The sequence below is a fragment of the Amphibalanus amphitrite genome, unplaced genomic scaffold (genome assembly GCF_019059575.1).
Source record: "Amphibalanus amphitrite isolate SeventyFive unplaced genomic scaffold, NRLGWU_Aamphi_draft 001280F_arrow, whole genome shotgun sequence".
Taxonomy (NCBI): Eukaryota; Metazoa; Arthropoda; class Thecostraca; order Balanomorpha; family Balanidae; genus Amphibalanus; species Amphibalanus amphitrite.
Window position 1 is genome coordinate 84,978 of NW_024882773.1, and position 26,616 is coordinate 111,593.

A 26,616-nucleotide genomic window follows, 5' to 3' on the forward strand; every position below is an offset into this window, starting at 1 on the left:
CTCTTAACCATTAACGGCAATCTGATGACGTCATTTGCATTTTGAGCGCCTGTCACGTATTTAATTCAAGTACCACTTGATTTACCAATAAGCTGGCGTTGTCGGCGCACGGAGCTGGAGTATGCCACGGTGAGTAGAGTATGCGTCTCGAAATGAGTTTTTTTTTTCTGGTTGTGGGATAATGATGAGTTAGAAGTATAAGTGATCTACTTATTTTGTTTCAATTGGTCATGCCTCGGCTTTGCTGTGTCATTTGCGAAATATATAATACTCAGGGTACAGTTTTCAGGTAAGTTTTAATAGACTGCTTTTGCCTCAGGAGGTGCCAGTTTTGTCAAATTTCGAGGCACTGGTAATGCCATTTTTATTATTTTATTCATGCAAGGTAACAATATGGTGATAATTGTCTTTGGTTTTGGTATCCACACAAATACTTGGAGGGCATTTCATCTCGTTCTTCGCCTCTCCCTTTTTATGCAAGGTTCAAGAACGATATGCCACAAATATTTGTGCTTACAATGTATTATTGTAAAATCAAATATTTTTAGCATATTTCTCTCCATTTTGTCTGCATATTTGTTTTGCTGCATTTTTTCACCTTCACAAATCATGGTGTCCGGTGCACAAGTCTTTGTCAGCTAGGCCTTGTGAAGGTCAGACAAAGAAATGTACCCAAGAAGTTTGCAGACAAGGAAATGGCATACAAAGTGCACCTCCCCCCTTTTACATCCTAATGGACCACACCACAAGTTTCTTTGAGAGCATCCTTGATTTTCAGTTAACCGCGGGTTGTTTAAACTGAAAATCAAGGATGCTCTTAAAGAAACTTGTGGTGTGATCCATTAGGATGCACAAGGGGGGAGGTTTACTTTGTATGCCATTTCAGTGTGAACAGTTAAACGCAGCTCAGCTCACTTCAGCTCACGTTCCGCTCAAACCAGCTGCACTCGGCTCAGCTCAGTTTCAGCTCAGCTCAGCTCGGTTTCCGTTCAGCTCAGCTCAGCTCAGTTTCTGCTCAATTCAGCTCAGCTCAGTTTCTGCCCAATTCAGCTCAGCTAGGGGAGCTTTTCCCATATAATAACCATCAGAACAGGGTGAGAGTTCCAATTAGCACCTTTGTCCCACTCCCCATATGATTTGGTGCTTATCCCACAACCAACCAACCAACCAACCAACGAAAAGGAATATTTTGCATTTCTAATTGTAAATTTTTCATGCAGAGGTAAGAAACCTAATGGATGAAATTAATTTAATCTAAATGACTGCTTTTGATATTTATAAGTTATAAGTGAAGAAAGCTGAATTATAATTGTCACCAATTTTGGGGATAACTTTGTGGGAAGAAAAGGAGACGTTTCCCCACAAAAACAAACCTGAAGTTTGAAAAGAGTTTATTATTTTAATAAAGGAAGTTGAATTGCAGGTCAGAGAAATTGGTGGTCGACTTCAATGATACTTCAGTCAGTTGTAAGGTGGAGATCGCAGATGTATGATGATGCTGTTGTAATTTTGGACTTTATTCTTTATCCCTTGCCTGCACGGGGGGCCACCCGTCCCCCCCCCCCCCCCAGTTAGTATTTTCTGCTCTGCACTCAACATTTTTAAAGCTAGATGCTTGATTTTTCGCATCAGTATAGCTGCGTCTCAATCCTTTCTCAGCGTCCAATGACAATTTCAAGTTTTTGTGGTTTTTGGTTTCGGAGATATTACATTGTTCTTCAGGTCATGTCATGACCCAAATGACCAATAGTTACCCAATATCTTGCGTCGGCTAATGTCCGTGAAGTTAGCGTCAGCAACAGCAACGAATACAGCGTCGGATTCAGAATCGCTTCAAAAACTGCCATCAGGTCAATTGGGGGACGGGGAACACGAATATGACATTTATTTTGCCCTAGCTCCCTTCCTTCATCCCTTAATCGTCCCTTAAAGGACGGGGCGCGTCAAAAGTGCCCCAAGGCTTCGTCTGATCGCCAAAATAATGGTCGCAATCGATTCCTCGGGTCAATATCTAACCTCAGTCGAAGGTTCCAGACCTGTGGCTCCTATCCCTCATCCCTTAATCGTCCCTTAAAGGACGGGGCGCGTCAAAAGTGCCCCAAGGCTTCGTCTGATCGCCAAAATAATGGTCTCAATCGATTCCTCGGGTCAATATCTAACCTCAGTCGAAGGTTCCAGACCTGTGGCTCCTATCCCTCATCCCTTAATCGTCCCTTAAAGGACGGGGCGCGTCAAAAGTGCCCCAAGGCTTCGTCTGATTGCCAAAATAATGGTCGCAATCGATTCCTCGGGTCAATATCTAACCTCAGTCGAAGGTTTCAGACCTGTGGCTCCTATCCCTCATCCCTTAATCGTCCCTTAAAGGACGGGGCGCGTCAAAAGTGCCCCAAGGCTTCGTCTGATCGCCAAAATAATGGTCGCAACCGATTCCTCGGGTCAATATCTAACCTCAGTCGAAAGTTCCAGACCTGTGGCTCCTATCCCTCATCCCTTAATCGTCCCTTAAAGGACGGGGCGCGTCAAAAGTGCCCCAAGGCTTCGTCTGATCGCCAAAATAATGGTCGCAATCGATTCCTCGGGTCAATATCTAACCTCAGTCGAAGGTTCCAGACCTGTGGCTCCTATCCCTCATCCCTTAATCGTCCCTTAAAGGACGGGGCGCGTCAAGTGCCCCAAGGCTTCGTCTGATCGCCAAAATAATGGTCTCAATCGATTCCTCGGGTCAATATCTAACCTCAGTCGAAGGTTCCAGACCTGTGGCTCCTATCCCTCATCCCTTAATCGTCCCTTAAAGGACGGGGCGCGTCAAAAGTGCCCCAAGGCTTCGTCTGATTGCCAAAATAATGGTCGCAATCGATTCCTCGGGTCAATATCTAACCTCAGTCGAAGGTTCCAGACCTGTGGCTCCTATCCCTCATCCCTTAATCGTCCCTTAAAGGACGGGGCGCGTCAAAAGTGCCCCAAGGCTTCGTCTGATCGCCAAAATAATGGTCGCAACCGATTTCTCGGGTCAATATCTAACCTCAGTCGAAAGTTCCAGACCTGTGGCTCCTATCCCTCATCCCTTAATCGTCCCTTAAAGGACGGGGCGCGTCAAAAGTGCCCCAAGGCTTCGTCTGATCGCCAAAATAATGGTCGCAATCGATTCCTCGGGTCAATATCTAACCTCAGTCGAAGGTTCCAGACCTGTGGCTCCTATCCCTCATCCCTTAATCGTCCCTTAAAGGACGGGGCGCGTCAAAAGTGCCCCAAGGCTTCGTCTGATCGCCAAAATAATGGTCGCAATCGATTCCTCGGGTCAATACCTAACCTCAGTCGAAGGTTCCAGACCTGTGGCTCCTATCCCTCATCCCTTAATCGTCCCTTAAAGGACGGGGCGCGTCAAAAGTGCCCCAAGGCTTCGTCTGATCGCCAAAATAATGGTCGCAATCGATTCCTCGGGTCAATATCTAACCTCAGTCGAAGGTTCCAGACCTGTGGCTCCTATCCCTCATCCCTTAATCGTCCCTTAAAGACGGGGCGCGTCAAAAGTGCCCCAAGGCTTCGTCTGATCGCCAAAATAATGGTCGCGATCGATTCCTCGGGTCAATATCTAACCTCAGTCGAAGGTTCCAGACCTGTGGCTCCTATCCCTCATCCCTTAATCGTCCCTTAAAGGACGGGGCGCGTCAAAAGTGCCCCAAGGCTTCGTCTGATCGCCAAAATAATGGTCGCAATCGATTCCTCGGGTCAATATCTAACCTCAGTCGAAGGTTCCAGACCTGTGGCTCCTATCCCTCATCCCTTAATCGTCCCTTAAAGGACGGGGCGCGTCAAAAGTGCCCCAAGGCTTCGTCTGATCGCCAAAATAATGGTCGCAATCGATTCCTCGGGTCAATATCTAACCTCAGTCGAAGGTTCCTGACCTGTGGCTCCTATCCCTCATCCCTTAATCGTCCCTTAAAGGACGGGGCGCGTCAAAAGTGCCCCAAGGCTTCGTCTGATCGCCAAAATAATGGTCGCAATCGATTCCTCGGGTCAATATCTAACCTCAGTCGAAGGTTCCAGACCTGTGGCTCCTATCCCTCATCCCTAAGTCGTCCCTTAAAGGACGGGGCGCGTCAAAAGTGCCCCAAGGCTTCGTCTGATCGCCAAAATAATGGTAGCAACCGATTCCTCGGGTCAATATCTAACCTCAGTCGAAGGTTCCAGACCTGTGGCTCCTATCCCTCATCCCTTAATCGTCCCTTAAAGGACGGGGCGCGTCAAAAGTGCCCCAAGGCTTCGTCTGATCGCCAAAATAATGGTCGCAATCGATTCCTCGGGTCAATATCTAACCTCAGTCGAAGGTTCCAGACCTGTGGCTCCTATCCCTCATCCCTTAATCGTCCCTTAAAGGACGGGGCGCGTCAAAAGTGCCCCAAGGCTTCGTCTGATCGCCAAAATAATGGTCGCAATCGATTCCTCGGGTCAATATCTAACCTCAGTCGAAGGTTCCAGACCTGTGGCTCCTATCCCTCATCCCTAAGTCGTCCCTTAAAGGACGGGGCGCGTCAAAAGTGCCCCAAGGCTTCGTCTGATCGCCAAAATAATGGTCGCAACCGATTTCTCGGGTCAATATCTAACCTCAGTCGAAAGTTCCAGACCTGTGGCTCCTATCCCTCATCCCTTAATCGTCCCTTAAAGGACGGGGCGCGTCAAAAGTGCCCCAAGGCTTCGTCTGATCGCCAAAATAATGGTCGCAATCGATTCCTCGGGTCAATATCTAACCTCAGTCGAAGGTTCCAGACCTGTGGCTCCTATCCCTCATCCCTTAATCGTCCCTTAAAGGACGGGGCGCGTCAAAAGTGCCCCAAGGCTTCGTCTGATCGCCAAAATAATGGTCGCAATCGATTCCTCGGGTCAATATCTAACCTCAGTCGAAGGTTCCAGACCTGTGGCTCCTATCCCTCATCCCTTAATCGTCCCTTAAAGGACGGGGCGCGTCAAAAGTGCCCCAAGGCTTCGTCTGATCGCCAAAATAATGGTCGCAATCGATTCCTCGGGTCAATATCTAACCTCAGTCGAAGGTTCCAGACCTGTGGCTCCTATCCCTCATCCCTTAATCGTCCCTTAAAGACGGGGCGCGTCAAAAGTGCCCCAAGGCTTCGTCTGATCGCCAAAATAATGGTCGCGATCGATTCCTCGGGTCAATATCTAACCTCAGTCGAAGGTTCCAGACCTGTGGCTCCTATCCCTCATCCCTTAATCGTCCCTTAAAGGACGGGGCGCGTCAAAAGTGCCCCAAGGCTTCGTCTGATCGCCAAAATAATGGTCGCAATCGATTCCTCGGGTCAATATCTAACCTCAGTCGAAGGTTCCAGACCTGTGGCTCCTATCCCTCATCCCTTAATCGTCCCTTAAAGGACGGGGCGCGTCAAAAGTGCCCCAAGGCTTCGTCTGATCGCCAAAATAATGGTCGCAATCGATTCCTCGGGTCAATATCTAACCTCAGTCGAAGGTTCCAGACCTGTGGCTCCTATCCCTCATCCCTAAGTCGTCCCTTAAAGGACGGGGCGCGTCAAAAGTGCCCCAAGGCTTCGTCTGATCGCCAAAATAATGGTAGCAACCGATTCCTCGGGTCAATATCTAACCTCAGTCGAAGGTTCCAGACCTGTGGCTCCTATCCCTCATCCCTTAATCGTCCCTTAAAGGACGGGGCGCGTCAAAAGTGCCCCAAGGCTTCGTCTGATCGCCAAAATAATGGTCGCAATCGATTCCTCGGGTCAATATCTAACCTCAGTCGAAGGTTCCAGACCTGTGGCTCCTATCCCTCATCCCTTAATCGTCCCTTAAAGGACGGGGCGCGTCAAAAGTGCCCCAAGGCTTCGTCTGATCGCCAAAATGGTCGCAATCGATTCCTCGGGTCAATATCTAACCTCAGTCGAAGGTTCCAGACCTGTGGCTCCTATCCCTCATCCCTTAATCGTCCCTTAAAGGACGGGGCGCGTCAAAAGTGCCCCAAGGCTTCGTCTGATTGCCAAAATAATGGTCGCAATCGATTCCTCGGGTCAATATCTAACCTCAGTCGAAGGTTCCAGACCTGTGGCTCCTATCCCTCATCCCTTAATCGTCCCTTAAAGGACGGGGCGCGTCAAAAGTGCCCCAAGGCTTCGTCTGATCGCCAAAATAATGGTCGCAATCGATTCCTCGGGTCAATATCTAACCTCAGTCGAAGGTTCCAGACCTGTGGCTCCTATCCCTCATCCCTTAATCGTCCCTTAAAGACGGGGCGCGTCAAAAGTGCCCCAAGGCTTCGTCTGATCGCCAAAATAATGGTCGCGATCGATTCCTCGGGTCAATATCTAACCTCAGTCGAAGGTTCCAGACCTGTGGCTCCTATCCCTCATCCCTTAATCGTCCCTTAAAGGACGGGGCGCGTCAAAAGTGCCCCAAGGCTTCGTCTGATCGCCAAAATAATGGTCGCAATCGATTCCTCGGGTCAATATCTAACCTCAGTCGAAGGTTCCAGACCTGTGGCTCCTATCCCTCATCCCTTAATCGTCCCTTAAAGGACGGGGCGCGTCAAAAGTGCCCCAAGGCTTCGTCTGATCGCCAAAATAATGGTCGCAATCGATTCCTCGGGTCAATATCTAACCTCAGTCGAAGGTTCCTGACCTGTGGCTCCTATCCCTCATCCCTTAATCGTCCCTTAAAGGACGGGGCGCGTCAAAAGTGCCCCAAGGCTTCGTCTGATCGCCAAAATAATGGTCGCAATCGATTCCTCGGGTCAATATCTAACCTCAGTCGAAGGTTCCAGACCTGTGGCTCCTATCCCTCATCCCTAAGTCGTCCCTTAAAGGACGGGGCGCGTCAAAAGTGCCCCAAGGCTTCGTCTGATCGCCAAAATAATGGTAGCAACCGATTCCTCGGGTCAATATCTAACCTCAGTCGAAGGTTCCAGACCTGTGGCTCCTATCCCTCATCCCTTAATCGTCCCTTAAAGGACGGGGCGCGTCAAAAGTGCCCCAAGGCTTCGTCTGATCGCCAAAATAATGGTCGCAATCGATTCCTCGGGTCAATATCTAACCTCAGTCGAAGGTTCCAGACCTGTGGCTCCTATCCCTCATCCCTTAATCGTCCCTTAAAGGACGGGGCGCGTCAAAAGTGCCCCAAGGCTTCGTCTGATCGCCAAAATAATGGTCTCAATCGATTCCTCGGGTCAATATCTAACCTCAGTCGAAGGTTCCAGACCTGTGGCTCCTATCCCTCATCCCTTAATCGTCCCTTAAAGGACGGGGCGCGTCAAAAGTGCCCCAAGGCTTTGTCTGATTGCACAAATAATGGTCGCAATCGATTCCTCGGGTCAATATCTAACCTCAGTCGAAGGTTTCAGACCTGTGGCTCCTATCCCTCATCCCTTAATCGTCCCTTAAAGGACGGGGCGCGTCAAAAGTGCCCCAAGGCTTCGTCTGATCGCCAAAATAATGGTCGCAACCGATTCCTCGGGTCAATATCTAACCTCAGTCGAAAGTTCCAGACCTGTGGCTCCTATCCCTCATCCCTTAATCGTCCCTTAAAGGACGGGGCGCGTCAAAAGTGCCCCAAGGCTTCGTCTGATCGCCAAAATAATGGTCGCAATCGATTCCTCGGGTCAATATCTAACCTCAGTCGAAGGTTCCAGACCTGTGGCTCCTATCCCTCATCCCTTAATCGTCCCTTAAAGGACGGGGCGCGTCAAAAGTGCCCCAAGGCTTCGTCTGATCGCCAAAATAATGGTCGCAATCGATTCCTCGGGTCAATATCTAACCTCAGTCGAAGGTTCCTGACCTGTGGCTCCTATCCCTCATCCCTTAATCGTCCCTTAAAGGACGGGGCGCGTCAAAAGTGCCCCAAGGCTTCGTCTGATCGCCAAAATAATGGTCGCAATCGATTCCTCGGGTCAATATCTAACCTCAGTCGAAGGTTCCAGACCTGTGGCTCCTATCCCTCATCCCTAAGTCGTCCCTTAAAGGACGGGGCGCGTCAAAAGTGCCCCAAGGCTTCGTCTGATCGCCAAAATAATGGTAGCAACCGATTCCTCGGGTCAATATCTAACCTCAGTCGAAGGTTCCAGACCTGTGGCTCCTATCCCTCATCCCTTAATCGTCCCTTAAAGGACGGGGCGCGTCAAAAGTGCCCCAAGGCTTCGTCTGATCGCCAAAATAATGGTCGCAATCGATTCCTCGGGTCAATATCTAACCTCAGTCGAAGGTTCCAGACCTGTGGCTCCTATCCCTCATCCCTTAATCGTCCCTTAAAGGACGGGGCGCGTCAAAAGTGCCCCAAGGCTTCGTCTGATCGCCAAAATAATGGTCGCAATCGATTCCTCGGGTCAATATCTAACCTCAGTCGAAGGTTCCAGACCTGTGGCTCCTATCCCTCATCCCTTAATCGTCCCTTAAAGGACGGGGCGCGTCAAAAGTGCCCCAAGGCTTCGTCTGATTGCCAAAATAATGGTCGCAATCGATTCCTCGGGTCAATATCTAACCTCAGTCGAAGGTTCCAGACCTGTGGCTCCTATCCCTCATCCCTTAATCGTCCCTTAAAGGACGGGGCGCGTCAAAAGTGCCCCAAGGCTTCGTCTGATCGCCAAAATAATGGTCGCAATCGATTCCTCGGGTCAATATCTAACCTCAGTCGAAGGTTCGAGACCTGTGGCTCCTATCCCTCATCCCTTAATCGTCCCTTAAAGACGGGGCGCGTCAAAAGTGCCCCAAGGCTTCGTCTGATCGCCAAAATAATGGTCGCGATCGATTCCTCGGGTCAATATCTAACCTCAGTCGAAGGTTCCAGACCTGTGGCTCCTATCCCTCATCCCTTAATCGTCCCTTAAAGGACGGGGCGCGTCAAAAGTGCCCCAAGGCTTCGTCTGATCGCCAAAATAATGGTCGCAATCGATTCCTCGGGTCAATATCTAACCTCAGTCGAAGGTTCCAGACCTGTGGCTCCTATCCCTCATCCCTTAATCGTCCCTTAAAGGACGGGGCGCGTCAAAAGTGCCCCAAGGCTTCGTCTGATCGCCAAAATAATGGTCGCAATCGATTCCTCGGGTCAATATCTAACCTCAGTCGAAGGTTCCAGACCTGTGGCTCCTATCCCTCATCCCTTAATCGTCCCTTAAAGGACGGGGCGCGTCAAAAGTGCCCCAAGGCTTCGTCTGATCGCCAAAATAATGGTCGCAATCGACTTCTCGGGTCAATATCTAACCTCTATCGAAGGTTCCAGACCTGTGGCTCCTATCCCTCATCCCTTAATCGTCCCTTAAAGGACGGGGCGCGTCAAAAGTGCCCAAAGGCTTCGTCTGATCGCCAAAATAATGGTCGCAATCGATTCCTCGGGTCAATATCTAACCTCAGTCAAAGGTTCCAGACCTGTGGCTCCTATCCCTCATCCCTTAATCGTCCCTTAAAGGACGGGGCGCGTCAAAAGTGCCCCAAGGCTTTGTCTGATCGCCAAAATAATGGTCGCAATCGATTCCTTGGGTCAATATCTAACCTCAATCGAAGGTTCCAGACCTGTGGCTCCTATCCCTCATCCCTTAATCGTCCCTTAAAGGACGGGGCGCGTCAAAAGTGCCCCAAGGCTTCGTCTGATCGCCAAAATAATGGTCGCAATCGATTCCTCGGGTCAATATCTAACCTCAGTCGAAGGTTCCAGACCTGTGGCTCCTATCCCTCATCCCTTAATCGTCCCTTAAAGGACGGGGCGCGTCAAAAGTGCCCCAAGGCTTCGTCTGATTGCCAAAATAATGGTCGCAATCGATTCCTTGGGTCAATATCTAACCTCAGTCGAAGGTTCCAGACCTGTGGCTCCTATCCCTCATCCCTTAATCGTCCCTTAAAGGACGGGGCGCGTCAAAAGTGCCCCAAGGCTTCGTCTGATCGCCAAAATAATGGTCGCAATCGATTCCTCGGGTCAATATCTAACCTCAGTCGAAGGTTCCAGACCTGTGGCTCCTATCCCTCATCCCTTAATCGTCACTTAAAGGACGGGGCGCGTCAAAAGTGCCCCAAGGCTTCGTCTGATCGCCAAAATAATGGTCGCAATCGATTCCTCGGGTCAATATCTAACCTCAGTCGAAGGTTCGAGACCTGTGGCTCCTATCCCTCATCCCTTAATCGTCCCTTAAAGGACGGGGCGCGTCAAAAGTGCCCCAAGGCTTCGTCTGATCGCCAAAATAATGGTCGCAATCGATTCCTCGGGTCAATATCTAACCTCAGTCGAAGGTTCCAGACCTGTGGCTCCTATCCCTCATCCCTTAATCGTCCCTTAAAGACGGGGCGCGTCAAAAGTGCCCCAAGGCTTCGTCTGATCGCCAAAATAATGGTCGCAATCGATTCCTCGGGTCAATATTTAACCTCAATCGAAGGTTCCAAACCTGTGGCTCCTATCCCTCATCCCTTAATCGTCCCTTAAAGGACGGGGCGCGTCAAAAGTGCCCAAAGGCTTCGTCTGATCGCCAAAATAATGGTCGCAATCGATTCCTCGGGTCAATATCTAACCTCAGTCGAAGGTTCCAGACCTGTGGCTCCTATCCCTCATCCCTTAATCGTCCCTTAAAGGACGGGGCGCGTCAAAAGTGCCCCAAGGCTTTGTCTGATCGCCAAAATAATGGTCGCAATCGATTCCTCGGGTCAATATCTAACCTCAGTCGAAGGTTCCAGACCTGTGGCTCCTATCCCTCATCCCTTAGTCGTCCCTTAAAGGACGGGGCGCGTCAAAAGTGCCCCAAGGCTTCGTCTGATCGCCAAAATAATGGTAGCAACCGATTCCTCGGGTCAATATCTAACCTCAGTCGAAGGTTCCAGACCTGTGGCTCCTATCCCTCATCCCTTAATCGTCCCTTAAAGGACGGGGCGCGTCAAAAGTGCCCCAAGGCTTCGTCTGATCGCCAAAATAATGGTCGCAATCGATTCCTCGGGTCAATATCTAACCTCAGTCGAAGGTTCCAGACCTGTGGCTCCTATCCCTCATCCCTTAATCGTCCCTTAAAGGACGGGGCGCGTCAAAAGTGCCCCAAGGCTTCGCCTGATCGCCAAAATAATGGTCGCAATCGATTCCTCGGGTCAATATCTAACCTCAGTCGAAGGTTCCAGACCTGTGGCTCCTATCCCTCATCCCTTAATCGTCCCTTAAAGGACGGGGCGCGTGAAAAGTACCCCAAGGCTTCGTCTGATTGCCAAAATAATGGTCGCAATCGATTCCTCGGGTCAATATCTAACCTCAGTCGAAGGTTCCAGACCTGTGGCTCCTATCCCTCATCCCTTAATCGTCCCTTAAAGGACGGGGCGCGACCATTATTTTGACCGAGGTCATTATTTTAGACCGAGGAATCGACTGCGACCATTATTTTGGCGATTAGACTTAGCCTTAGGGCTTTTTTGACGCGCCCCGTCCTTTAAGGGACGATTAAGGGATGAGGGATAGGAGCCACAGGTCTGGAACCTTCGACTGAGGTTAGATACTGACCCGAGGAATCGATTGCGACCATTATTTTGGCGATTAGACGAAGCCTTGGGGCACTTTTGACGCGCCCCATCCTTTAAGGGACGATTAAGGGATGAGGGATAGGAGCCACAGGTCTGCAACCTTCGACTGAGGTTAGATATTGACCCGAGGAATCGATTGCGACCATTATTTTGGCGATCAGACGAAGCCTTGGGGCACTTTTGACGCGCCCCGTCCTTTAAGGGACGATTAAGGGATGAGGGATAGGAGCCACAGGTCTGGAACCTTCGACTGAGGTTAGATATTGACCCGAGGAATCGATTGCGACCATTATTTTGACGGTCAGACGAAGCCTTGGGGCACTTTTGACGCGCCCCGTCCTTAAAGGGACGATTAAGGGATGAGGGATAAGAGCCACAGGTCTGGAACCTTCGACTGAGGTTAGATATTGACCCGAGAAATCGATTGCGACCATTATTTTGGCGATCAGACGAAGCCTTGGGGCACTTTTGACGCGCCCCGTCCTTTAAGGGACGATTAAGGGATGAGGGATAGGAGCCACAGGTCTGGAACCTTCGACTGAGGTTAGATATTGACCCGAGGAATCGATTGCGACCATTATTTTGGCGATCAGACGAAGCTTTTGGGCACTTTTGACGCGCCCCGTCCTTTAAGGGACGATTAAGGGATGAGGGATAGGAGCCACAGGTCTGGAACCTTCGACTGAGGTTAGATATTGACCCGAGGAATCGATTGCAACCATTATTTTGGCGATCAGACGAAGCCTTGGGGCACTTTTGACGCGCCCCGTCCTTTAAGGGACGATTAAGGGATGAGGGATAGGAGCCACAGGTCTGGAACCTTCGACTGAGGTTAGATATTGACCCGAGGAATCGATTGCGACCATTATTTTGGCGATCAGACGAAGCCTTGGGGCACTTTTGACGCGCCCCGTCCTTTAAGGGACGATTATGGGATGAGGGATAGGAGCCAGAGGTCTAGAACCTTCCACTGAGGTTAGATATTGACCCGAGGAATCGATTGCGACCATTATTTTGGCGATCAGACGAAGCCTTGGGGCACTTTTGACGCGCCCCGTCCTTTAAGGGACGATTAAGGGATGAGGGATAGGAGCCACAGGTCTGCAACCTTCGACTGAGGTTAGATATTGACCCGAGGAATCGATTGCGATCATTATTTTGGCGATCAGACGAAGCCTTGGGGCACTTTTGACGCGCCCCGTCCTTTAAGGGACGATTAAGGGATGAGGGATAGGAGCCACAGGTCTGGAACCTTCGACTGAGGTTAGATATTGACCCGAGGAATCGATTGCGACGGTTATTTTGGCGATCAGACGAAGCCTTGGGGCACTTTGGACGCGCCCCGTCCTTTAAAGGGACCATCCCACCTTAACATTAGTTTTGAGTTGAGATAGCCAAGTTTGCGGCCAGGCTCAGAAACCACCATTTATCCTGGTCGCAACCCCCGCAGCTTTATGGTGTTCAAGAAATTTCTTCCCTTTACTTGCAGGGTGGGACCAGCTTAGTCCCTATCTCTTAACCATTAGCGGTTTTTTGATGACGTCAGCAGTCATTTCAACGCCCGCCATTCCTTGAACCCGAGTTTTGCCGACCTTGAGCTCCCTTTTTTATCAACGTGAAATCCGTCGTCGGCGCTGAGAAAGCCTATTGCTTTTCATTTTAATTTGAATATTAGAAGATACCCACCACTGGAACTTGGACTGATATTATACCAAGGCCGAAGATGATCAAGCTGCCTGCTATATCTGGAGCTTGGTGTTCAACTTCAACATGGAATAAAAAACAAAATATCAAAGCAAACTGGATATGGTACTGCAAGTTAAAGTCCAAAGAAATTTGAAGAGCTGACAATTGACATTAATTCTTTTCCTGCAAGGTTTCCATATGGAGATCACAGTCACACCATGAAGAAATATTTTTGATGTTTACAGTTGAAAGGGGATTTATATTCGTTTTGACGAAAGACGCTGCTGACTGTCTTTGGAAAAGGATGTCGGCATGAGGTGCAATTGTGCTTGTGAAGTGGTTATAACTGGTCTTTTCACAGTATTAAATTAAATGTGCCATTGCAGCCAAGTGTGTTATCATGTAAGGTAAAATCAAAACTACAATGTTGGTTTTACGAGCATTGAGAAGGCTGGTAGGTAACACCTGCCTGTGCTCGTAAATCATGCTGCCAGCCAGAGTATTCTAAATTAATTTTATCATACACTTTTGTTGTCCAGAATGGTTGCACTATTGTTTGGTATCATATTATTCCATGTAAATATGGTAGTGTAAAGTCCGACCAACATGTTACCAGATTTGAAGCTGTTACGTTACCTAAGTACCTGTTTTTTACTGGCGTGGTGAATGTCACCTGGATTTTGTTTTGAGGTGCAGACCTAGTAACTCTGACTACATGGGTTTGAAGCTATTATCTATTCTGTTTTTACTGGCCTGGTGAATGGCGACTGATGTTGTCCGTGGATGGCACTGAAACAAATTTTGAGTGTTTTGTACAGTGTTTTAATACAATGCCGAGGGCTGAAAGTTCTCTTGTTTAGAGTGGTGAAAGTTCAGGATATGCCAGCCACCATGGTGGGTCAGAGTTAAATGTGTTGCAGTCAGTTCGGCTTCGGCAAGCACACGGATGGGCATACGCATCAAGACCTGCTCTGCCATACTTTCAGCCAATTTTACCTAAGTAAGTCTTTTCTTTTTTCTGCCAAAAGCTATGACATTGTGAATTTCAGCACTGTGGCCTGTGTGTAGCTTTCAGGAAAGCAATTCTAAATAAAGCTCTGATAAAGTGCAAAATCAGCAATGCAGCCCTCTATTACATTTTCTACAACATCTTACTTGTTCCTTGCATGGAGAGAAAAATGCAATGTTATGAATTCGTTTATTCACATAATTTGACAAGCATGCAGTTACCTGCTACTATCACTGCACAAAACAGAGCAGAAAACATCAGTTGATCAAACACAAGACATAACAGAAGTTTACAACATAGGGCTGCCGAACCTGCTTCCTCCCACCACAGTTGATGCCATTTCCTAGCCTGGCTTGATGTGAGCACTGAATAGCTGCTTTGTCTAATTACAGCTCACTACCATTCAACTTAAACTACTCTCTTTAAAGTAAGAGTGAGAGCGTTCAGTGTTCATAGCAGCTCGACAGACGACAGACAACAAACATCTTGACAAACCAACCAGTATTTGATTTGGCTAATGATTTATGTGCTTGTTGTATCATGGCCAAACTACTTTAACAGCAATAATCCCTGTTTCATCTTGATCTTGCTTTTATTTCCATTTGAACTCAGATCTTGAAACAATCATCTGAAGTGATATCAGATACTGGCTTCTGTTTCTCTTGAAAGCAAGTTAAAACAACAATGATAAACTAAGGCAGGAGATGTGAGTTGTGGCAGTAAATTTTTGATTCAACATATGTCAACCTTATATTGCTTGAGACCTCTGTGACAGACAAACAAATATTTATAGTTTTTTGATAGTTTGGATTCTTGGCTTGATTTAGCAGATCAGCTGTGAATCTTGACTTTGAAATCACATAAATGTCATGGTACCCGAACGAATCCTCGCATGACATTTCTTCGTAGCACAATTTTTCGTCCGCATTTCTTCGTCTACAAATCTTCGTCGGTGCATTTATTTGTCCCTCAATGCTTACTCTTGCATATATTTGCGTTGAAGAAGAAATGCGAGCCGATTTTCATATACTCTGGTGCGAGACAAAGTAATGCGATAGGTACGAATAAATGCCCTGACGAAGATTTGCAGACGAAGAATTGCGATACGAAGAAATGCCATAAGAATTGTCCTGGAATCCTTTATTGGCCATCATATATTGACCTTGATAAGATAAACGCATCATTCGCGCAATATTTGTCGCACTTTGATACCAAATTATTGCTTCCAAATACCGACGTAAAGAAAACCTTTATGTGACGTCATAGAAACAGCGGATTTCCCAAAAAGTAAACAAAAATAAAAGTCTTATATCTCGAAAACGGGTGAATATTTTCCGGTAAAATTTGGTAGATGTTCATTTTCGCTCTTTGTGATTCACGCTACATCACTTTTATGCCAATTCATTAACTTTTTTGAAGGTGGGAGGGTCCCTTTAAGGGACGGTTAAGGGATGAGGGATAGGAGCCACAGGTCTGGAACCTTCGACTGAGGTTAGATTTTGACCCGAGGAATCGATTGCGACCATTATTTTGGCGATCAGACGAAGCCTTGGGGCACTTTTGACGCGCCCTGTCCTTTAAGGGACGATTAAGGGATGAGGGATAGGAGCCACAGGTCTGGAACCTTCGACTGAGGTTAGATATTGACCCGAGGAATCGATTGCGACCATTATTTTGGCGATCAGACGAAGCCTTGGGGCACTTTTGACGCGCCCCGTCCTCTAAGGGACGATTAAGGGGTGAGGGATAGGAGCCACAGGTCTGGAACCTTCGACTGAGGTTAGATATTGACCCGAGGAATCGATTGCGACCATTATTTTGGCGATCAGACGAAGCCTTGGGGCACTTTTGACGCGCCCCGTCCTTTAAGGGACGATTAAGGGATTAGGGATAGGGGCCACAGGTCTGGAACCTTCGACTGAGGTTAGATATTGACCCGAGGAATCGATTGCGACCATTATTTTGGCGATCAGACGAAGCCTTGGGGCACTTTTGACGCGCCCCGTCCTTTAAGGGACGATTAAGGGATGAGGGATAGGAGCCACAGGTCTGGAACCTTCGACTGAGGTTAGATATTGACCCGAGGAATCGATTGCGACCATTATTTTGGCGATCAGACGAAGCCTTGGGGCACTTTTGACGCGCCCCGTCCTTTAAGGGACGATTAAGGGATTAGGGATAGGGGCCACAGGTCTGGAACCTTCGACTGAGGTTAGATATTGACCCGAGGAATCGATTGCGACCATTATTTTGGCGATCAGACGAAGCCTTGGGGCACTTTTGACGCGCCCCGTCCTTTAAGGGACGATTAAGGGATGAGGGATAGGAGCCACAGGTCTGGAACCTTCGACTGAGGTTAGATATTGACCCGAGGAATCGATTGCGACCATTATTTTGGCGATCAGACGAAGCCTTGGGGCACTTTTGACGCGCCCCGTCCTCTAAGGGACGATTAAGGGATGAGGGATAGGAGCCACAGGTCTGGAACCTTCGACTGAGGTTAGATATTGACCCGAGGAATCGATTGCGACCATTATTTTGGCGATCAGACGAAGCCTTGGGGCACTTTTGGCGCGCCCCGTCCTTTAAGGGACGATTAAGGGATTAGGGATAGGGGCCACAGGTCTGCAACCTTCGACTGAGGTTAGATATTGACCCGAGGAATCGATTGCGACCATTATTTTGGCGATCAGACGAAGCCTTACGGCACTTTTGACGCGCCCCGTCCTTTAAGGGACGATTAAGGGATGAGGGATAGGAGCCACAGGTCTGGAACCTTCGACTGAGGTTAGATATTGACCCGAGGAATCGATTGCGACCATTATTTTGGCGATCAGACGAAGCCTTGGGGCATTTTTGACGCGCCCCGTCCTTTAAGGGACGATTAAGGGATGAGGGATGGGGGCCACAGGTCTGGAACCTTCGACTGAGGTTAGATATTGACCCGAGGAATCGATTGCGACCATTATTTTGGCGATCAGACGAAGCCTTGGGGCACTTTTGACGCGCCCCGTCCTTTAAGGGACGATTAAGGGATGAGGGAAGGGAGCTAGGGCAAAATAAATGTCATATTCGTGTTCCCCGTCCCCCAATTGACCTGATGGCAGTTTTTGAAGCGATTCTGAATCCGACGCTGTATTCGTTGCTGTTGCTGACGCTAACTTCACGGACATCGTCGGCTATGGCTCTTGTGAGCTTTTGACACCTTGATTTCATTTTTTTTTTTTGCTGGACTTACCTTTCATCTATCATGATTTTCGATGTTGTATAGATGTCAGGGTCAAGGTCAATGTCAACCTTGGTCATCTAAAAGCATTGCATTTTAGGCTAGCTGTTAACTTTTAATGAAGTTTTTTGCTGCATTTTTTGGTAAAAGCTCAGTTTATGATGCCATGTAATAGGGACACACAAACCATTCTGTGCACACATCAGTATACACACAGACACACACAGACAAACACATATCATTGACCTTGACCTAACTTGACCTGAAATGGCCACAACCAGTAAAAATCTAGTCGGATAGTGTGACAAAGAGCTGTTTTAGCTGGCTTGGCACCACAAACGATCAGTATATGATGGGCACAGCACGTGATATTCCAACGGTGGCCCCAAAAAGCAACATTTTTTAGTTTGACCTGACCTGGAAGGTCAATGACTGACCTGAGAAGGTAAAACTGAGTATCATTGGATTCGTCTCTTCCCAAAAAATCGTTTTGGTCCTTACCGCGAAGCTCTATCTCCAACAGGAACGAAATGGCGCGGGGGGGGGGGTGGCAACCACCCCCACCCCCCAATGTGCGTTCTAGGATGGGAAAATGGCATGTGCAGGCGAGGGTTAAAGCATAGAGACTAGAGTAGAGATATACTTTGTCGTGTTTTGAGTGTAACGTCACAATTCTATAACTTTTTGTTTCAAGGGTATGGATATGACTCGGTCGCATTTTCGATTGGCGCAGTTGCGATAGTCCACGCCCCCCGCCCTCCCGCATATACCCCAGCTCTGACCGTGTCCAAACCCCTCCTGTGCACGCCCCAGCTCTGACCGTTCCCCGTCCCCGCCCCCTGTTCACGCCACAGCTCGTTGCGGGACAGCTCGTACACGGAGGAGGTGGCCGAGGACTCGGAGGGCGTCGCCGGCGCAGCCGCCGCGCAAAGCGAGCTCACAGCGCTCCTAGCTGTCAAAACTCCGAGCTGGAGGAGGCCCCTGCAGAGGAGCCGCTGCCGAAGGTACCGGCCGCTGCTGATGACCCGAGCAGGCGTCCCCGACGACGAGCAGGACGAACGGCAGGTGGCGCCGCTGGAGGAGCACCACGTCAACGAGTCCTTCATGCGGTACGGTACGCTGCCCAAAGGCGCGCACATCGGCGCCTTCCTGGACTCGCTGCGGGAGAGCGGTTTGCGCGGCAGTGCGGAGGGTGGCGAGGCGGCCGCGGGAGCGGCAGGCGAGGCCCGCGCCCTGCGCAGTCACACGGAAGCAGAGGGCGTGCGGCCGCCGGCCTCCGCCGCCGCCGCCAAGAAGCCCTCAGCCATGGTGCGGTCCAACTCGTCCAACAGTGAGTTTCAGAGACCGCGGCTGTCGCGGCTCAGTCCGCTAGTGTTTGCCGGCGCGGCGGGGACGGGGCCGGCGCGGAGTCGGCGACCGACCGGCGCCGGCCGTCGTCGCGCCAGAAACTAAAACCTGCCGAGCTGGGGTTTCCCCCGCCGCCGATGGAACTGCCGCCTCCTGACGACATCGAGGCCGACTTTATCGTCGACCCGACGTTCCCGCCGACGCCGCCGGGCCTGAGGGACCAGTTGTCGAGCGGCGGTCCCGTGATACCGCCGGCCACCCGGTGCCCAGTCCGCGCACGCACGGCCGTCGCCGCAGCCTCTACCGCCGCTGCTTCACATCTGCCAAGCGGGACTCTCAAACCGCCGCCGCACCCGACCAGCGCGCCGCCGATCGGCTGCAGCCGCTCGGCCGGCGCCGGCAGCTCGGCGGAGGCCGTGCGCGATCTGGCCGCGGCCGTGGAGCGCAGCCAGGGCGCGCTGGAGACATCGTCCGCCTCCAGCGTGGCGTGCATGCGGCTGTCGGACAAGCTGGGCCTGCTGCTGACGGCGTGCGGCGCGCACGCTGGCCAGGTGCCGTCCACCGGCTGGCTCCGGTTCCGCGCCCTGCAGCGGCGCCTGGAGACGCACGCCGGCACTCTGCTCTCGGCCGGCGGGCGCGCAACAGCAGCGACGCCCAGCGGCTCTTATTCAAACTAGCCAACACAGTGCGCGACATGTTCAATGTGGTGCAGCGATGAGAGACCGACGACTGCGCCGCCACGAGCTGCCCGCGCCGTTTGTTTTTGTGATATCTAATATCCATTTTATTGCGTTGACGGTGGCTCTTCTACGATTTAGTGGAACCAGTGTGTGCGCGCCGCCTGCGGCCACCCGGGTGTGACATTCCTTCCCGTCTCTGTCTCGTTTCTTATATACAGCAATCGAATGAGTTTTCATGCGTACCCTGTGTTTTGCGGATGCGCAAAACACAGGGCGTAACAGGCCGCCGCCACAGCCTGTTACGCCTTAACTCATATGCTACACAAACAGTCATCGTGATCTCATGATACCCACAACCTACATACCAACTGTTCTAACGATGTGTACGAATGATCGTGTGCCTGTATTTTACCCATGCCTACTTGTTTTTATGCTAATTGACATGCGTTGATGAAAAGCCGCGAAGGCGGATTAACGTGAATAAATGAACTTGAACTTGAACTTGTATGCTTTCACTGAAAGTGGCATATAATTTTAGGGATATATTAATATTCAGATAAATAACGTCAGTCTCGGCGCACTCAATGGTGCGCAGCTCAATGAAACGAACAACACGTTTGCGGTATCTCTCCTAGCTGGTGAAGGGAACGACAATGTCATGGGATTCGTGGAGTCCACGACGGCGAGCAACATTCATTAAGAGGGCAGCGTCTGCGGCAATTGGCCACGGTTCACAGGTCCGTTCTCGGTTGGTGGCAGACGCCAACGACCCGGGCACAGCTGAATACCAGCCGGCCGCCGTCGCCCGTCAGTCCTGCAGGCAGCGTCACTGGCGGCCGGCACATCGAGCGAGGACCGAGGGACGGCTACAGCACACAAAATACGCGGCGGACACTCCCCGGGCGGCGTGGCGCGGCAGGCCACTGCCGCCGCCCCTCTCCCACACACATATACATACTCACATAAACACACACTCGGCGCTCGCCAGTCGTGTCGCGCCGAGTTCACAGTTTGATCACAGCAGGACAGGACGTGGTGAGCGCGCGGGTCCCGGACGGCCGGCCGCCGGGCCGCAATCAGCCACCGGCACCGCAGGTCGCACACCGTTCTGCAAGGCCGGCAGCGTCGCGAAAAACACCGCCGGGTCGCGGGCCGCCCCATCATACACATTGCTGAGACAGACGAAGATCTCAGCACACTTGAACCGGCAACAAAACGTGTTGCCGCACAGCAGCCGCGACGGCGGCGGCGGCCGGGGGCGGCGCGCGCCGCGCATGGATGGCTGCTCTCGTCGATGAAGCCGAAGTGAACGTTCACTGATTTTACTCTTTTAATTCCGAACTGGCAGTGTTCACAGTTTACAAGATCACAGGCTCGTGCTGAAGTGGCGTGGCGCGCGCCGCCCCACAGTCTGGCAGTGAGCCTGAGAATCTACATCTGAGCGGCGGCCTGCTGACTGGAGGACACCTCACACTCAGCCTGTTTCTCGAGTCGCCGCTGCACCTGCGCGCCTGTTCGACCAGCCGCGTGCGCCCCTGCTCCAGGCGCAGGTCAGCCGCGCGTCTCCCGCTCTCCTGCTCCAGCTCGGAGAGGCGCGCGCGCAGGTCCTCCAGGGTGTGGTGTGCTCAGCCTCGGCGGGGCGGCCAGCTCCGAGTTGCGATGCGCCAGTTGCTATTCGGTGGCTGACAGCCCGGCGACTAGGCCTGTTCTCCGACTAGGCCGCCTGGGATCGACTTTTACGGATGGAACGCCACGATTCTACGATCCTTGTCCAGTTTCTGCAGCAGCAGAGCGAGTCACTGGCAGCGCTGTTGCTGCCAGACGACGGCCGTCGGCGCCCGGCGCGTCGCGCAGCGGCACATGCGCCGCGGCGATCGAGCACGGCGCGCCGTGTCAGCTGATAGCTGCTGAGCGCCGCTAACCCCGGCGCAGCAGCTGGCGGAGCGCCGCACCACACGGCAACCTGACGGGACGCGCGGGCGGGTCAGGGGGAGTGGTACCCGACAGGGTCAGCCACATCACAGCCACACCTACCTCACCCCACACTGACAAAGTGCCACCACGCCAGGAAAATGTTTCACCTCAGAATTGCATGAACCTAGAAATAAAACAGGATTGCATAGCTCCTGTATAGAATAGTCAGAGAAATATAGCATAGACACAAATTATTGGACCATAGGCAAGATTTTGCTGAGGGAGGGGCCACAGGTCGGGGCCTATTGTCGTACCCCCTTCAAAAGGAAAACTCCTCGGATTTGGCCCACTATTTTTGGGGGTGTGGTGCAGCTGTTTTAATTTATTTTAATTTTTTATTTTATTTTATTTTTCACCTTCAGGGGGAGACCATGACACCCGTGGGCCGTGGACACCCCCTTGGCTGCATCCCCGCACTGAATGAAGAAGCAAATTGAAGAAGCGGCTTTGACCATAGGCGCAAAAATGACATGGAACAGTCAACAGACTACATTTTTATGGAGCAGGCTACGTTTTTTATGCAGTATGTTATATAGTGAACATTGCATGTTTTATATAGGCAATTTACTCTTCATGAACCCATTTTGCTACGCACTTATCTACCTTTCAAGTTTCAATTGATGGGCCAATGCTCGTGTATATAATTATCAGTATTCAAATATGATGCTGAGACATGTTCAATCTCTGACAAACTCCTTGTATACAAAAAAAAATTATAGTAGTATGCAAAAGTCATAACTTACTGATCACTTTCTGTCAACAGCCTGCAAGCAGCATTGCGAGTTTCCTCATGCAGTGACAGAGACCTCTGTCATGTGCTTACTGCATGGTGTGTCTTGTTGGCTTTTAAGAAATTTCAACAGCTAAGAAGGAAAAACAAAACATTTCTTTAGATACCTGCATGATAGCAAGCTAAGATGAAATGAGTAAAAGCATACCAAAGAATAAAGATCCTAATCAATAAGTTCGGAATGGAATAGCTTGTGAGGTGTTATGTAGTACGCTGGTTGAAAGGTTTGTAGGTTGAATAGGCATCTGGCATGGAGGCTTTAGGTTAGTATTACAAACATTTTAGGAAAGTAGGTAAGGTTAGTTCAGGAAAGATTGTTTGTTATTTTCATCCAGATTTCAGACTTGTTCACTTTGTACCTATCTAAAATTGACACAAACATGTTAAAAGTAATGGTGAAAATATGCTCCTTTCCTATGTGAATTGTGGTGTTAGTATCTGAATTATATGTGCAGGAAGTCCAACAAACTTACATTGACTAGGCATCAGTAAGGTATCATATTGCCAACTACAAAATGCCAAATCAGAGACACTTTTGTTATTGTATGAGCCGCGTCATATTTGAAAGCAAATACATTTGCTGCCAAATTTCCCCCCTCATTGGCATGAAGTAAATCCTTCATGACGTCACAGATCCGATCTAAATGACGTCACGATGAAATATAAAAGTCGAAATATCTTAAAAAGTATAGTGTGAAAATGCGTAATAACTTGCAGAATTCGTCACAATACCCTGAGTAACATTTCCGAATCCTAAACGGGACTTTTTTGAAGGTGGGATAGTCCCTTTAAGTTATGTTTTGTATTAAGCTGTGACACTCACTTGACGAAGCGGCTTCAGCGTCCGTATCGTCAATGACTGGAACGCTGTACCTGCTGAAGTTGTGTCTGCCGAAAGTGAAACGCTCTCAATATTCAAGGCACGACTTGACTGTCACTGGACACACCTAATGTATGTCATGCCAAAACCTTGAGAGTCCTGAATGTCACCGCAAAGCAACTTGGTGAGAACAGGACCTATAGGCCAAGTGGCCAAGTGACCTACCTACTGCAGTGTTGCCCGGGGGGACTAAGGGAAGGGACTCTGCACTGTAAGGATTTGAATTTTGGAAAGGAAGCAGGCTATGGGCCATGGGGATATCACTAATGTCTGGAAGATTATATAACTGTTTTGTAACTCTGCTGCTAACCTCAGCTCTTAATTACTTTGGTGCTCATTAATTAAATAAAGTTGGCACACTTCATACAAAGTTGAGGAAGCTCTGGTTTGGTTGCCTCCTTGCTCACCCCATTGGATGTGTTAGAGTAATGGGATTGGTGAAAAAAGCTCCCTTTCTGTCCCTCAGTGTGTCGTCTCTGCGTACTCCGGCCGCTCTACTGGTCCCGAGGGTGTGCGCCCCGGCACTGCTGCCGGCTCGCACCATGTTCATCCAGACGCAGGAGACGCCGAACCCCAACAGCCTCAAATTCCTTCCGGGAAGAACGGTACGCTGGGGGAGGGGGGGCAGACTGGTCGGTCCGAGGAGCGATATTTGCGGGCTGTGGGAATGTGGGAATAGCATGCTGCAGGACTGCGGAGTCTGAGTCGGAGTCGGTCGGTCAGAGTCGTCAGTCCTGCCCTGAGCCGTAGTCGGAGTCGCCAAAATCTTACCGATTCAAACTCCGGAGTCGAGTTAAAGGTACCCTCCCACCTTCAAGGAAGTTAATGAATTGGCACAAAAGTGATGTACCGTGGTTGAGAAAGACCGGAAATCAAATAAACATCAACCAAATTTCACACAAAAAATATTACCGGTTTTTGAGAAATTAGACTTTTATTTCTTGTTTATTTTTTGCCTCCGCTGTTCCTATAACGTCATTTGGAAGCAATCATAGGTGTCTTAGAAGTGCGACAAATGTTGCGCGCAAGGCAGTACGTACTACCACAGCAACAATTGTCAATTTTCCCAAGGTTTTAGTAAAATATTGAAAAATCGCTAGATCTGCGGTGACGTCACAAAGTCAGAGGGGGCATTCAAATGCATTAGCCCTTCTGAATTTGAGTGCTGCAGACTTAACAATTAAATATTTCCGACTTAAGGCATCTCTCGATGCGGTGAGCATCCAAACCGGTATTTGCGAGCCAGGGCTGTCTCAACTCAACAATGCGTAGTGATTAGTGTATGTTTACAGTCTTGTTTTTAACTATATTTGCATTTGTATAAGTTTTATGTTTGTGACTGAATCCGTTATTGGGTGCCCACTGCCCATGCCCGTGGATTTTTTTCATTAAACAAAATAAACAAATAAGCAAATAAGCTATACATTTGGCTGTCTCATCTCGAAACTACACCTGTAATGTTACCTTGTCTCACCTGGAATGTTAACCCGCGCACCGACGGGGGTCTGCGCCAACTTCGCACCGACGGGGGGGGGGCGGATTACCGCCCCCCCCCCTGAGATCTCGAGAACGAAGCAAGATAGCGACAAGCGGTAAACGGCATCGGATATGCACGGCCAAGATCTACAATTTTTACTAAGGTCATTTTCAGGTCAGGTCAAAGATGACGTCACAGGGGTCGAAAAAGTCAAAATGGTGGCGCTAGATATGGAGAGAGTTTTTCTCGAATAACTTTCGAATTAGTCAGGATAGGAACAAACTAAGGGCATCATCGTGATCCTCTCGTCAATCCGCATCGAATGATATATATATGTTGACCTCGAAAGGTCAAGGTCAAAGGTTGACCTCAGGTCACGTAACCTCGAGGTCATCATGTATATCATTCGATGCGTCTTGACGAGCTGAACACAATGAGACCATCCACGCGTCTGTATCTTGTTCCTGTACGGAGTTATTGGCCAAAAACCTTTGGTGACCTTTGATGACGTCACATGACCTCACAGCTGCCCAACAGCAAAACAGACCTCAAGGTAGTGAAGGTTGATCGTATATGAAGTCATGTAAAGTATATGGGGCTATTCCGACCCGTTTTAGTGGTAAAAACAGGGAGTTGATTTTTCCCCCATTGACTTATAATGGGGAGGTCGCGAAATTGACCTGACCTTAGGTCACCGATATAAAAATTCCGAGATATACAAATTGTAGCTACTAATGACATAATAATATCCTGCGACTTTCAAAGGCCTCCAACATCTATTATTACATGGCTCCTGTGTTAATTTGGCATGAGATATTTTTTACTATTGCCCGACATCAGGTTACTGACCTTTCAGTGTCAGGTTACTGACCTTTCTGAAGGTGAGAAGCGGTTGCCATGTCAACGGTCAATAGTAAGTTGCTCGCGCAGTGGTGTTTGAACAAAAATTCAAATGTCGTAATTTTATCGTCGTTTTCTCAGACTGTTCAGTTTGATTTCGTGATTGGCTAGTCAAGTCATCAAGAACTGGGCCGTCATTTGAACATGTCCGTTCAAATACCCCGATTTAATTTGTTGGAGCCGCATTAATTGGATGAGCTATTTTCATCGCGCAGGGCTCAGGGCACTAAAAAAGGTGATTAAATCAGCAGAAGACGTCTTCATTGAGTTCTTGCAAGTAAAAGGCATATCTGTTGAAAGCTGCATGCACAGCAACGATGTCCTGGACAACGCTGTGAAGGAGTTCTTCATTACTGTAAAACGCAAGGACGGTGAACGCTACAAATCGAAGAGTCTCCACACTCTCAAGTACGGCGTAGTGAGTGCTATTGCTATATCAACGTAGTGAGTGCTATATCAACTTTAACATGTAAAGCAACTAAGTGTGTGCCGTAGACATGTGACGTGGCTATGATTGTATATCCAATACATTCAATTGTACCATGATATTTGTGTTTTGATATTTTTTATTACGGGATGAATGAGTACTAAGTAAAGATTCCGAGAGTTTGCCATGTAATAAAACGAATACTGCATGGGGGAGCGGGCAATAGCAAAAATATTGCCCTCTGTAACGTCACTGTCGCCCTCGGGTGAAGACCTCCACAAGTGCTATTGCCCTCGGCTTCGCCTCGGACAATAGCACTTATTTCGGTCTTCACCCTCGGGCGACAGTGACGTCACATCGGGCAATACTTTTTGCTATTGCCCGCTCCCCCATGCAGTATTCGTATACTGTAGCTGTGGCACGGTGACAAAGTTGCAAAAAAGTGACTTGAGGTTGGGTCATTCAAAGTGACCTGGTGACCTGACCTTAAAAGGTAGGAAGTTCAAACTTGCACACCATGTGTAAAATTGATAAGGTTATAGTCATACCAAATTTCGCGGCGCTACGCGCCGCGGTTTTCCCGCTATTCGCGAAAAACCTCAGGGGGGGGCGGATATCCGCCCCCCCCCCCCCGTCGGTGCGCGGGTTAAGGTGGGATGGTCACGTTAAAACTGCATAGCTCTTTTGTCATGCACTGCAGCTGCACCCATTAAGCTTGACGATACTACGCT

General features: G+C 49.6%; 2 protein-coding genes and 1 long non-coding RNA gene across 9 annotated transcripts in view; 2 read left to right on the top strand and 1 right to left on the bottom strand.

Moving 5' to 3' along the window:
* Window positions 1-26,616, top strand: part of LOC122371805 (NFU1 iron-sulfur cluster scaffold homolog, mitochondrial-like) — a 33,544-nt gene that overhangs the window by 2,938 nt on the left and 3,990 nt on the right. For all 7 annotated transcript variants that reach the window (XM_043348508.1, XM_043348504.1, XM_043348505.1 and 4 more), the window contains one exon: window positions 23,548-23,686. In XM_043348508.1, coding sequence (XP_043204443.1) covers window positions 23,548-23,686 — 139 coding nt within the window. The remainder of the gene's footprint in view (window positions 1-23,547; window positions 23,687-26,616) is intronic.
* Window positions 165-19,938, top strand: LOC122371808 (tyrosine-protein kinase Abl-like). The gene is made up of 2 exons (XM_043348514.1): window positions 165-289; window positions 18,265-19,938. Exons 1-2 carry the CDS (start codon window positions 231-233, stop codon window positions 18,860-18,862), a joined length of 657 nt encoding a protein of 218 aa, XP_043204449.1. The 5' UTR covers window positions 165-230; the 3' UTR covers window positions 18,863-19,938.
* Window positions 20,705-22,794, bottom strand: LOC122371809. The gene is made up of 2 exons (XR_006254785.1): window positions 22,675-22,794; window positions 20,705-21,400 (listed from the first exon to the last, which is right to left on the bottom strand). It is a non-coding gene; the product is annotated as an uncharacterized LOC122371809 (long non-coding RNA).